Source organism: Plodia interpunctella, chromosome 21 (assembly GCF_027563975.2).
Source record: "Plodia interpunctella isolate USDA-ARS_2022_Savannah chromosome 21, ilPloInte3.2, whole genome shotgun sequence".
NCBI classification, from domain to species: domain Eukaryota; kingdom Metazoa; phylum Arthropoda; class Insecta; order Lepidoptera; family Pyralidae; genus Plodia; species Plodia interpunctella.
Window position 1 is genome coordinate 4358738 of NC_071314.1, and position 14585 is coordinate 4373322.

Here is a 14585-nt window from a genome sequence, read left to right on the forward strand (position 1 = left end):
AATCCGTAGGCCGTTAACTAAGTACCGCAAAATGCGTTTTCGCGAAACCATAAATAAGAAATTGCCTGAATTAGATTTAACTAAAAATCCTAATGAACATTATAATAAGATTTTTAATACAGTGGAAACAGAATTCAAAAAAACTTTTCCTCTTAAGACCTTTAATAATAAAGTGAAACTTAAATTTTGCGATTGGGCTACAAATGGTATTTATATTAGCAGAAACAAGTTGTATGAACTTTATGGTCAAAAACAGTATAATTTTAATGCGGAATTTATATCATATGTTAAACGTTACTCTAAAACTTTTAAAAAGGTATGTTCAACAGCAAAATCTTTATATTTAACTTATAAAATAAAAAATTCTAATGACAAAATCAAAACAGCTTGGTCAATCATTAATAAAGAAACCGGCAAGTTTAACCCACGCGACAACAATATTTCTTTAAAAGTTGGTGATAAAACCATTAATTCAAATGACGAAGTGGCCAACGAATTCAATAACTTCTTTGCCAATATTTCTAAAAATATTACGGGCTCCCTTTCGTCTTGTCCCAGTGCTGCAGATGATTTATTAAAAAGAAATGCCTCAGATCCTAAATCTACCTTCCGATTTAGACATATTTCTCCTGAAGAATTATTATCTGCTTACAAAGCACTCAACATGAAAAATACAGAGGATCTGTGGGGTATATCTGTCTCAGTGCTTAGCACTATTATTGATCTGATTGCTCCCCACTTAACTATTATATTCAATAATTGCATCTCAGATGGAGTTTTCCCTGACCTCATGAAAATCAGCAAAATTATACCTCTTTTCAAACAGGGCGCTAAAAACGATCCCACTAATTACAGACCCATTTCTATTCTACCTGCATTAAGTAAAATTTTTGAAAAGCTAATTTTAACTCAATTAGTTTCTTATTTTAACATAAACAAAATATTACACAATAGTCAATTCGGTTTCACTAAAGGTCGTTCCACTACTGATGCAGCAGCCACTCTAGTTGGAATTATCAATGATGCTTGGGAAGCCGGACAGGATGTTATAGGTGTATTTTGTGACCTTTCAAAAGCTTTTGACTGTGTCGACCACAACATACTGAAAAATAAGCTTAAATTCTATGGTGTCACTGGAGCGGCCCTTGATGTACTATCTTCTTACTTAGACAATAGAACTCAGAAAGTAGAAATTAATAGAGCAGCCTCTAACAGCGCTCCTGTGCACATGGGCGTGCCTCAAGGCTCCATTATTGGTCCTTTTCTATTTCTAGTTTATATAAATGATCTTCCTTGTCTTGCCCAACAATTGTGTGATGTAATTTTATTTGCTGACGACACGTCACTACTGTTTAAAGTTGATAGAAAAAGTAGAAATTATAACAATGTAAGCAACATTATGTCACTTGTGCTTGAATGGTTTACAACTAATAACCTGGCTTTAAACACAGACAAGACCAAGTGTATTAAGTTCTCTCTTTCAAACGCACCCCAACTTGATATTCCTTTAGTAGTTAATGGTAAAGTATTAGAATGGGTACACAGTGCCAAGTTCTTGGGCATTACTGTGGATAGTAAGTTTAAGTGGGATAAACATATTGAAATCACGGCCAAAAAACTTAGTTCGGCAGCTTTTGCAGTGAGAAGGATCAGACAGTGTACAAACATCGAAACAGCTAGGCTCGTGTATTACAGCTACTTTCATAGCATAATGTCCTACGGATTATTGTTATGGGGTAATGCAGCTGACATAGGAAAAATTTTTGTTTTACAGAAACGAGCAATTCGTTTTATTTATGGGCTTAAGCCACGGGATTCCTTGCGAGAATTATTCAAATCGATAAATATTATGACTGTTGCATCTCAGTACATCTTCGACGTACTTATTTTTGTTAAATCTAACTTACACCTGTATAAAACATTGAGCGATGTTAACAGTGTAGTCACTCGTAATAGGCATAAACTTTGTATGAACAGATTCCGACTTAAAAAGGTTAGGCGGTCTTTCGTGGGTCAAAGTGTTAAATTGTTCAATAAACTCCCTGTAGAGGCTATTAACTTGCCAATGCCAAAATTTAAATCATATATTAAAAATGCTTTAATGGCTAATGCTTATTACACGATTAGCGACTATTTAAATGATAAAAAACCTTGGACCCTTCCTAAAACTTCCACCTCTCACACTTGATTTTAATTTTTTTTTATTTTTTATTATTATTTATATATTTTCTTGACATGTTTATTACATATATTTTGACATTTATTGTAAAACATATACGTGATTTGTGATCTCCAAGTGTCTGAAAGTAACATAGGTATCTATTATGTTAGATTATGGAGATCGAATATGTCATGCACATTCAAATGGTCAAACCGGTAGCGGCATCGTGGATCGGGTCGGGAGGTTCCCTCTATTGTGGTTGAGCTTCGCGATGTCACTCTGTCACAATGTCACTCACGCGTCAACTCGTGAACGGGTGCTGCCGGGGGAACTGGTCAGCTCGATCTTTTATTAAAAGTTTTTTTTTGTTTGGTTAATTATACATATATATATATAAGTATATATATATTTTCCTTTCATCAGCACTTGATCACAATCATAATATGTTTCAGTATACCTTTTGACCATGTACTTTATTATGTACTTAATGTTATATTACTGATAAAAAATTATAACAAAAAAATTATACATAAATTTATATATAAAAAATGGTAAGCCCTTCTGGCATAATAGGGACCAACACTGTTTGAATGAGTTTCTTTCGGCATTTCTTCTCAGCAGTGGTCGTTCCGAAATGCTAGTAGTTTGTAGCTTAGTATCATTTAATTTAGATTATGACGTGAAAAAGTGCCTGTGAAGGCCTAATTTCTGAATAAATGATTTGATTTTGATTTTGATTTTGATTTTGAATACTTTATATCTATTTATTGTAGGATCAGCGTGTGCTAAATTAATTTACTAATGGTATGTGACTGGAAATAGAGGTTTATAGAAAACTTCAAATGTATGGATTTCGAAAGCCAAACTTAGACTGGGATAAGACCGCCATATTGCAAATATCTTTTTAATGCATAAAGTATTTTATTTTTATAATGTACTTTCAACAAAGATATAACAAACAAGTGAACTTAAAAATAGTAAGATCTTCAGTTTTAATCAATTATGCCGGTGCCGGCACCGGCAACACAAACTCCGGCACGTAATGTTTCCACTGCTGGATATGTCTGTAGAGGGCGCCACCAGGGCACTCCGTGTTCATGACCTGGCGGTGGCCCACCAGCTTGTAGTCTGGGCTGATGATCCCGAGGGAGACGCCTTCGCGGATCAGGGCTTGTGTCGTTGCCAGTTGCTGTGGAGGGGGCAGCTCAGCTAGAACAAGAAAAATAATATTGTAATTAATAACCGTGGTTGCCAACAGACGGACAGAAAGGGAGACCTTTACACAAAGTATATAAAAAAATTGAAACTAATTTGAGGTCACAAAACATCTAAAGGTTTACACGAATAGAAGAACTCCAAATAAAATAGACGGAATATGAGAATGGCAGTTTTCCTTTAATTCCATTTCTTATCAGCAGCTTGGGTGCAAGGTCCGAGATTGTGAAGACCGATCACCCGCCTGGTGCTTGCGCTAGCGATGGCGTGGCAGGAAAATGATAATAATTTTGACAGCCTTTGTAAATCATATTAGTTAATGCATCATCCAGATCGGAATAAAAATTATGTAAGTTTCATATTATTTACTGTAACTGCGCTTTGTTTTGTTTCCACGAACATACTTCAACATTAAATTTATTAATGTTGAAGTTTTGTTTGTGTACAGTAAACTCCTTCTTCATTAGCTTCCTCTATTTGGTCGTATTTGATGAAGGCGACTTCCTTATATATATATATATATTTTACTAAATTATTTTTTTTTTTACTTTGAATGAAAAGCTTGAAAAGTTCCCTAATTATTGGACTTACATCCCGCATCTATCTGATTGTTTTATGTATAGTAAGGATATTTACAAAAAGCTGAGGACTTTGTTTTATCATAAGTATTGGGTATTTACAAATATGAAAGTTTGAAAGTTGAATTTAACTCCTGATTATACTATGGCCATTTGTGGTTTGTCTTTTGATGTCCCTGCAATACTTACTCCTGAAGTCTCCAATTAGGACTATTCCGAGGCTGCAGTTGTTAGCTCTGCCGGCATGGATGCCGAGCGCGTCCCACCCACGGCCCTCGTACGCGCCACCCTCGCCTCCCACGGCAAAGCTTACAAAAATTAACAATATAAATACATCCTTATCATAAAGTCAAACAAATTCCTCTACCGCGTCTATTTGTCTGTTTGTCTTTTCGCGATAAAAAACTACTCCACGGATTTAATTGCAGTTTTCGCTAATAGAAAGCGTGATTCCTGAGGAATATTTAGGGGTATAATTTACTATGTTTTTACCCTAGTGAAGCCGGGACGGGCCGCTAGTATAAGATAAAAGAAAATTTTAAATCGGTAATTATAGATAATAAATGGGACCGCTTTCACCGATAAACAGTTGGACCGATTTTGATGAAATTTGGCATGTAGTTTAAGACCGCCGTTCAAACATAGATATTTGAAGAAAAAAAAATCCACGCAGGCGATGACGCGGGCAAAAGCTAGTTCTAAAATAATTATGCCCATTGACCATCTTTTTATGGTTATACCAAACCGGATACTGATCAAAATTACTTTAATGCCCCGGTATATAAAAAACCACAGTGGCCGGTTGTTCCCCTAAAGGTCGTTCACATAAGTGCTCGCATTAGAACCTATTTGAATACCTAATTAAACAACTGTACCTATAAAAATGAGATACTATTTTTAGCTCGGAGTCACATTGTGTGAGTTTTTTAGATGTTGTTCAGATAATAATATCATTAGTTCATGATTGCAAATGCTACAATATATATAGTGAACTACCAGTACTTCTATTTTTTGTTGGGTAATTTGTTAAGCCCGTGTTTTATTTTTTTTTCTTTGAAACCACGTTTCCTATTTCTGTGGTCAAAACTAATGACAGTAATTATATAAATATTGGTACATTTTGTATGTCGATTTCCATAAAGCCTTATCCTGGCTTAGTTTACACGCATAGAATACCGTATGTGGTCGTTAAATATACTTATACCGACCGGTTTTGATGACATTTGTGTCATCACAATCGATCTAGCGGTTTAGCCCAAAAAGTCTAAAAGACTTGCTTTTTTATATTATTTTGTATTGGTATGAAACATAGTATGGATTTATTACCCACAAGTCATTTTGTTTAGTAATTTCCAAATCGCGTACTATAACGTAATCACATTAAACCAGTGCTACAAGTATATACAATCTTTACCGTTCTAATCTAGTAAGATAATTATCTCTTGAAGGTGATTCATTTATCAGATGGACATTTCTATAACAAAAATAATTGAACACGCGTCATACCTAATCCCATTGGCGACTTTGTGAAAGGTATTTCAGCGTAACGACCTGTGATTTATCTTGGTACTGTACTGACATTCTAACATTGTTCGTAGCTCATGGATCACTGAAAAATGGCTATTTGTCTATTCCTTGGAATTAGTAGGTACTCCGTGAAGTGGTTTATTAAGTATTCATGGTCTATTCAGGTCGGTCAATGACAAGTTTGTAATGAATTGTGGTGTGGATAAATAGACCAAAGGCGAAATTTTAAAAGAATCTGAATCATGACCTCTGTGCTATGTGTGACGAAGCTCTGTGATTTTATTCACCGTAATCAAAAGCAAGACAAAACTGGTAAGAAATAAGAAATAAATAAACATATAACACATCATACAGACTTAGATTAAAAAATACTTAGATAAAAGAAAGAAAACTTCCTCATCCTTACAAGTCATAAAATATACCTATACTTACTCTTCTTCTTAGTGTCGACTATTGAGAAATTGTAGCAGTTTTGATCGTAATTATAAAGACAACATATTTGTATTTTTGTTTGTATGAATAAATCAAAATCTACTAAGCCTAGGTAGGAGATACACAACCCTTCAAAAGTAACATAGCACATAACTTTTATTATGGTTTCACCCGAGCGATGTCGGGGCTGGCCGCTAGTATTATATATACTTACTTATATCCAATGTCCCCCCAGTTCATGCTCTGATGGTACCTCTGCATGGACCTCATGGACGCCTTGCACTGTTCCGCAGTCGTGCAGGCCCCTGGGATGTAAGTGTGATGGATGACGACGTATGGCACTGGAGTCTTCAACGGATGCACGTTTGTCGCCGGCGCAGCTCCCCAATCAGATTTGGTGTAGAAAGCGAATCCGGGGTTCGGGAAACCTGATAAAATATTTTCAAAATATATTATTGCACAAATAATATTAATACTGTAATGAACAGAAGATTACAGCGTGGCGCTCTCTCGTTTCGCGCTTTTCGTCACTGAGCTAGTGGAATAAGTAATATCTACGTATAAATGGTGGACTTAACGGCAAATTTGTACAGCATGTCAATCTTTATAATTTTTTCCTATTTTGTTATTACCTAATTAATAATAAAATAGGGAAAAATTATGCACATTGTCATACTGTACCAACCCCATATAAGCGGTTGATGATGAATGATAGAGATATAAAATTAAGTGGTGATTATGTTAGATGAGTCTTAGGTTTATCATTTAGAGAATTTTGCGTAATCACTTACGCAAAATTCTCTATTTTGTACGTATATTTTATACATCTATATCCCTTATGAGATAGCCAAGAAACTTGAGGGTCACGTACCTACGTTGCAGAGAGTCGTTCATTGATAGTCTGAAATTGTTTACTAGCTTATCGCCTCTCTATACGAAAAATATGTATCGAAAAATATTATAATAAAACAATAATTAATTTATATTTCGCTTACCAATAGCAAAACCCGGCATGATCACGAATGAGGCAATAATTGACCACATGACTCGAATGATTGAGTGCATTAACTGGATCCTTCTGTATATGAGTGCATGATTTTATGCGATGTCCATTTATATATCGATTCCAGTACTTCCAGTCTTCGGTACTTTCCCTATTAAACGATAATATATTTGTAACTCTTCAAATGCAGAATATGATGTAGGTAGGTACCTACCACAAGTAAGTAAGTTTACTGGCACTGTAATAGACGAACCTAAATGTCATTTAATTTTGATTTCCATAATTTATATTATCAGTGATTACACGCCAATCTACGATTATGCTAATGTTTCAAGTGCCACGTAATTAGATTTGATTGATAATGAGTTTAAATAAAAAGGCTCATAAAAACATAATGTACCCATTTCATGCTGTCCCATATCCAATGTCATTCGGGATTACTTTATGAGTGTGATCACACATTAATGTTTGTCAAAGTATATAAAATTATATGGTCATAATATTAATATTATTATAATGGTTATCACACACACCCATATAGGCTAGTATATAAATTATATAAATTAACTATAGAAATTATATAAAAGAAGTATTTTGTAAAAAGGCATATTACAAGTCCGATGATAATGTGAACGACAATAATGTTTGGCCCAAGCATGGTGCAGTATCCTCATATTAATTGATTTATGACATGATTACGTTCGTTTTGTACATTTAGCTTTTTATTTATATTTTTTTGTGTGTGACGACAATTTTCAATAATTTTATTGGAAATACAACTTTTTTATATTTATTTATTCATTCAAATTTTGACATTTTTAATAATGATGTAAATTCGTCTTCCTAATTTTTAATATATGTATAAGACCTATATTTGTTAATTGACGTCCTTGGAGAAAAGGCTGCGGTAAAGTTTTTTGCGCCGCTTCTCCTTCACCTGCGCTTTGGAAGTCGCCCGTAGACTAAGTTTAAGAAATTTTTTTGACGTCAATAAGTGATGTATATCTTCCTAAATTGAATAAAGAATTTTGAATTTGAATACTTTAGTACTTCCATTTTGGAAAGTATAAAAAGGGGCTTTTTAGTAATTTGGTCAAGGGGGCTACTTTATCTTAGAATAGGGGTTCCCTAGCTGTCACCTTGGGGGCGTAATCTACAGGAATACCAACAAGATAATTTAACAATGATTTTGGCATATCCAAAATCATGTATCAACTGTTTTAATTGCGTAATAATAATTGGCCGTATCATGTAGGTGTATACCTACTATTACTTAGTAGATGAAGAAAAAAGGTTGGAAATATCCATAGATATATAAATATTATATGTAGGTACTAAAGTACCATTATAATTCAAATAGATTTTGCCCGCGGTGTCGCCCGTGTAAATTTTCCACGGGAACAGTTATTTTCCGGGATAAAAGGTATGTTCATTCGCCATAATTCAAATACATTTATGCAAAATTTCAAGGAATTGGAAAATAATTGGTTGAGTAGACACGCTTGAGCAAACAAACTTGTTTTCTTATAATTATTTAGTTAAGATGGGAATTTCACTAAGATGATGTCTTATTGCGGTTTCTCCGAACTTTGCCTTGTGGTTTCGTGGATGATGTTTAAACTACACTTAAAGACCGTTTTATGCACCTAAGTTTTAGAGGTCCAACAATACACGTACTGATGGGAAAAAATATGAGCGTCACGGAAATAATTTTTTTCCTAGCATCATCATCATATCGACTGTGTTTTTGCTAACACTGGTGTCAGATTTTATTCAAATCGCCTAAAGGCATCTGACATGACTTTTACGACTACTTACCTCCATCTAGTGGCAGGTATTTCATTTTTTGTGTGTCAATTTTCAATAATTTTATTGGAAATAAAACTTTATTTTATTTATTCATTCAAATTTTGACATTTTAAATAATGATGTAAATTCGTCCACCTAATTTTTAATATATGTATAAGACCTATATTTGTTAATTGACGTCCTTGGAGAAAAGGCTGTAGACTTAGTTTAAGTAATTTTTTGACGTCAATAAGTTGATGTATATGATCCTAAATTAAATAAAAAATGTAGAATTTGAATATATATTAAGCTATATAGATTATTATACATTTGATAAAGTTATTTTTTTATTTTTTTAAACATAATTTTCATATTATAAAGCTTTGTAATTATTTTTCATATATATAGGTATTTTTTTCAATATGACCAATATTTTCGTGGAGACTCAACAAATGCTTTGAGAACTGCAAATATAATGTTATTTATATATATATATATATATATATATATATATATATATATATATATATATATATATATATATATATATATATATATATATAAATAACATATACATATACATATACAATATATATATATACAAATAACCTATGTTAATAAAACATAGGTTATTTGTTAAGAATTGAACAAATTAGTTAAGTGTTAGTTCAAACCACTCGAACCAACGTTCTAGAAGAGGTTTCCGCAAGTCAAGAACCATCGATTTGTTTTCTTTAAAAGAAATACATCTATTACAAATGTTAATTACTACCTGCGCCACGGGGCTTCACTTACGTAGATAAAGAATGTGTTATAATGATCTTGTAACAAATTCATCAAAACAAAAATGCTCAGTCATATCCAAAAATATTATCATAGGATAACAACTACTTTGTTCGAATATAAAAGTCAGACAAAAAATCCTCCTTATTTTTGCATCATATTTTTATTAACAATAACATACAAATAGATAACAAATCATCAATATGTTTTTAATCCCTTTGGAAACGGTCCCAGGTAGAGATCTCATTGAAGAGGGCTTGTCCAGGGCATTCGGTGGCGGACGCCTGTCGGTGTCCTATGAGGATGTAGTTAGGGCTAATGTAGCCAAGGTTCACTCCTTCGGCTATCAACAGCTTGGCTGCTTCCAAGCTATGGGCTGGCGGGACGACATCTGAAAATTGATTCAGCTATTTTATCCAGACATAAACCCACGAGTGCGGCTTGATGTGCGTCATTATACGTTCAAATGGTCTGATAAAGAAGTACTTATGCTAAAGATCGCGGTAATCGGAAAAGTCTCCGGACTCCTGAAAAATCTGGGAATACAAGATTTCTATCTTGTTGCGAAGAAAGAAATACAAAATCATCAAATTGTTGTAGAAACACAGCTTGAATATTCTGGATAGAATTCCGCACAAATTGGCTGTCATATACATAAGTATGACATTATGTATGAACATAATGAAGGTTTGTAATGAATCATATATTCCTTTTTGGGTATATCGAACAAACTTTTCAACTTAGGCATATTGTATGTTATGAATGAATCCATGTTGATAAGTTATTTACCAGAAAACATGACAACAATTTCTTCAAAGGCAGGCATCGTAACGTACCTAATTCAACGTGTTTTACCGGTTATTTTCCTCATGATTAATTATTTCCTGTTTTTAAAGAAAAATTTTAATAAAATGAATAGCAAATATATCGATATCTATTTTAACTATACTACTAAAGTTACGTTATTGAAAAACACAGAGGATGGGAAATTTTGTGAAAAAGTAGAGAGCTCAGTTTTAACCCACTTATAATTTAATGACCCCTGAGTTTAACAGATATGTTAGTTGCATTTTTCAATTTGGAATAATTAGAAATTCTGGAATAAAAGGAATTCTGAAATACGTTTGTGGTTCTTTGCCTAGATTATTAACTTTTTCTGAATTTTGTGCTCAATCTCTCACTGATTGTGATACTACTCACTTCTCCAATCCCCAATGAAGACGATGCCAATACTGATGGAGTTGAAGCCGATTGCGTGGGCTCCCACGGCGCTCCATCCACGGCCTTCATACACGGACCCTTCACCGCCCACGGCAAAGCTGAAAATAAATACAGAGATTTATGAAACTTTCTTTCGTTGCATCAGCTTTCCAACCATGATCTCGATGCTATTAGGAGTATCTTCGCGGCGCCATCGCCACACACCCGTGGCGATGGTGCATACACAATGATTTTCCGATGGTCCTGGGTTTAGTTCCCAGAGCAGTCATTTGTTTGTACTAGTTTCACAGATATTTGCGGTTATGCTCGTTTCTGTGATTGTGTCCATCGGAACCATGATACAAGTTGGTGTGTGCCATTGAGTGTTGTCCATTATTTTATACTTAAATGTTCTTTTTGAAGTCATTTCAACCTAGCCGCTTTTTTGGTATTTATAGTTTTGCGTTTCCGCCTTTGCTGATCCTGGCAGAAGGGGCCAACCCGATTACTTGTTTGTTGCTAGAATAGTGCCGTCAAGAATGTATGTGTGCCAATGTTCAGATGATTATAGATACCGAAGACCGTGAAAAAGAAACAAGTAAGCACTAAGAGAAAAAGACTAAAGAGACTTACTTATATCCAATATCGCCCCAACCTTGGTCGACCTGATGGAACCTCTGCATAGACCTCATAGCCCCTACACATTCGGCCTTGGTCAAACACACGCCCGGCTGGTAACTGTGGTGGATGACCACGTACTGCGCGGGCAAGGACAGAGGCGTCACGCCTAGAGGGGGCTCCGCCCCCCATTCCTCACGGGTCACTAACGGGAATGGATAACCTGGAGATTATAAATGTTTAAATTATTTTTTTATCGTATTTACGAGGGTAAATCAAAAAGTTCTTAGAATCACTATAAAAAAACCAGGAGATGTGTACAAAAATATTTTATTTTTCAACGTAATCTCCTTCTAATTCAATACATTTAGTATACCGCTTCTCTAACTTTCTAATTCCTTCCAAAAAAAAATCATTTTCTTGACTCTCAAAAAAGTCGTCTACGGCAGCCATAACTGCGTCGTCATCACTATATTTAGTTCCACGGATGTGCTCCTTTAATTTTGGAAATAGGTGAAAGTCACTAGGGGCTAAGTCCGGGGAATATGGTGGGTGATCAAGAAGATCGAAGCCAGCACTGCGGATTGCCGTGAGCGCAACTTCGGACCGATGCGCAGGAGCGTTATCGTGAAGAAACAACACGCCCAATGACAGTTTTCCTCGCCGTTTTTCCTTTATATTTTCACGCACTTTTGGAAATAAATTAGCATAGTAGGATCCAGTAATGGTCTGTCCTTTCGGCATGTAATCGATAAAAAGGATTCCTTCACTATCCCAGAACACAGAGGCCATAACTTTGCCGGCGGTAGGAGCAACGCGAAATTTCTTCATTGGTGGCGATGATGGCCGTTTCCAAGACATGCTTTGTCTTTTAGTTTCGGGATCAAAATGGTGGACCCATGTTTCATCCATGGTAACAACACGACGGCAAAATTCATCCGGATCGGACTGTAATATTTCAAGATTGCGCTTTGAAATTTCCAAACGACGTTTTTTGTTTTCTTCTGTTAACATTCGTGGTACCCATCTTGCCGACACTTTTCTGAACCCCAAGGAATCTGTTAAAATGGATTGGATGCTTCCAAATGAAATCTTTAGGACCTCGGCTAAATGTTTTATAGTTATTCTTCTGTCTTCCAGAACTAACTTCTCGACCTTTTTGATATTTTCTTCTGTGATGGAGGTTGACGGCCGCCCGGAACGCAGATCATCTTCACAAGTTGATCTACCCCTTTTAAATTCCGAAACCCAGTAAGCTACTGTAGAATAGGGTAAAGCATTATCCCCTAATGTCTCCTGAATATCCAAAAAAATTTCCTTAGTGGACATTTTTTTTAGGCACAGATACTTTATCACCGCACGTAATTCGTTTTTTTCCATATTTCAATACGTTGGAATACCCTTGGCACTTAATAATTTATTGCTTGTAAACGATACGACCGAATCGATTGTAACTGAGCATAAACATTATACGATAATCACTCTTTAAAAATAATAATAAACTACCCACAAAAAAAATATATCAATATGTCATTCTAAGAACTTTTTGATTTACCCTCGTAATAATTAGCGAAGGACGCTACCGAATAGTTTGTCAAAATTGAAGGTAAAGGCAAAAAATAAATGCCATATTTGATTTGATTTGAATTTCTCGTCATGATCAGAATTTTGTCTTCTCTGAATGGCGGAAGCTTTTTGCCCAACATAACACGAGGTCAATGGGACATTAAATTGGTCTAATGTCCAGTGCAACAAACCAAGTATTTCGGCAATGGTAGTTAGTACATTTTTGTCAATTACATCTTCTTATCGAATGTGTCGTTGCTAACACTGGTGTTAGATTTTATTCGAGTCATCTGACATAATTTTTAATACTACCTACCGCCGCAGTAGCAAGTAATCGCATGCAGTTATCCAGTGTGCAGAATTCCTGTGATAATGACACCGAAAAGAGCATTGCTTAAATATTATGGGGAAGAAGATTATGTACCTACTTATAGTAGTAAATTGCAAATTACTTAATTACTTACTAGAATAGCGTAGACTCCTAGCAGCTACATAATATGAGTTAAGTAGCACAGTGGCTAGAACGAACAGTAAGATACGCCCCATATCTGAAACAGAATAACGCTGTGTAAGTCCTGTATCTTAAGATCATTATCATGGTTAAGTGCCTTTATGATAAGGATATGATAATTTTAGAGTTCCTGCTCTGAAACAAAATTAACCGTAGAATGCTCGTTCATTGACAGTTGCACGATGGAATTACTGGCATGTTCATTTAAATCTTTTTTATTTTTTATTTTTTTCAATTAGTGTTATTTAAATTCATTTAATTTTTCCTACTTTGATTATAAATGAGAATGAAACATTACTTTCTATCAACATCATCTAAGCTCCAAGAAGTAACTACTTATTAATAAGTTTTTTCTATTATAAACAAAATTAAAGTATGTTACGTTTATTAATAGCTTTAATACTAGCTTTATTATAGGCGAATCGCATCAGCCTCTAGGTACAGAAGTATCGCTCTTGGACGGTCCGTACTAGTGATTCATCATTGTCTAATCGATTTTTATTGTGATTTACAGGTAATATTACACTTTAAATAGATATCTTATCGATATCATCGTTGTTTTGATCGTAACTAGGTATGTACATAGTTAAGCAGTGGTTGTTAGTAGGAAAAAGTGACGTTTTATTGTGTGTTATTTTTAATAGTTTTTTCTCATTTTTTGACTACATACATACAAGGGATGCTATTCAAGAATAGAGAACTGGCCACTACAGAAATAATATTTAAAAAGTAATTATTAAATTTGAAACTCTTTAGCTGTAAAATGCACTTTGTTTTATCCAACTGTCAATTGAATTGGAAGGATTTAACTCGGGAAACCTTTAGAGATTATTTAAGTATGTATCTATGTACATTAAACTAAAATATATTAAGTATTTTTGATCAATTAAATAAAAAAAAACTAAAATTGAGCAAATTAAAATAAAATTTTAAAAAGTAAATAAGATATTTTTCATGTAACCTTTAAGTTAAGTACCGACTTTTCATTATTTACAATAATGTTTACAAGAAAGTCAACATTTACAACGAAAAAATAGATGAACTTACCACTTTAGTAACAATAAATTTAATTCAATGATCTCTCGCACCTTCTCCAGTTCCTAGCAGTACACAAATAGTATGTGATGGTGTAAAATTACGGCTTTATAAATGGTTTTATGCTAATGTAATGGGCCAGAGATAACGATAGGTTGTTTACAAGAT

At 34.3% G+C, this 14585-nt stretch overlaps 1 protein-coding gene across 1 annotated transcript in view; it reads right to left on the minus strand.

Moving 5' to 3' along the window:
• LOC128679473 (peptidoglycan-recognition protein LF-like) overlaps positions 1–14585 on the minus strand; it is a 31547-nt gene that overhangs the window by 8681 nt on the left and 8281 nt on the right. Inside the window, exons 2-5 of the mRNA XM_064436668.1 lie at positions 13336–13419; positions 11321–11528; positions 10688–10806; positions 3168–3370 (exon numbers count right to left, since the gene is read on the minus strand). Coding sequence (XP_064292738.1) covers positions 3168–3370; positions 10688–10806; positions 11321–11528; positions 13336–13419 — 614 coding nt within the window. The remainder of the gene's footprint in view (positions 1–3167; positions 3371–10687; positions 10807–11320; positions 11529–13335; positions 13420–14585) is intronic.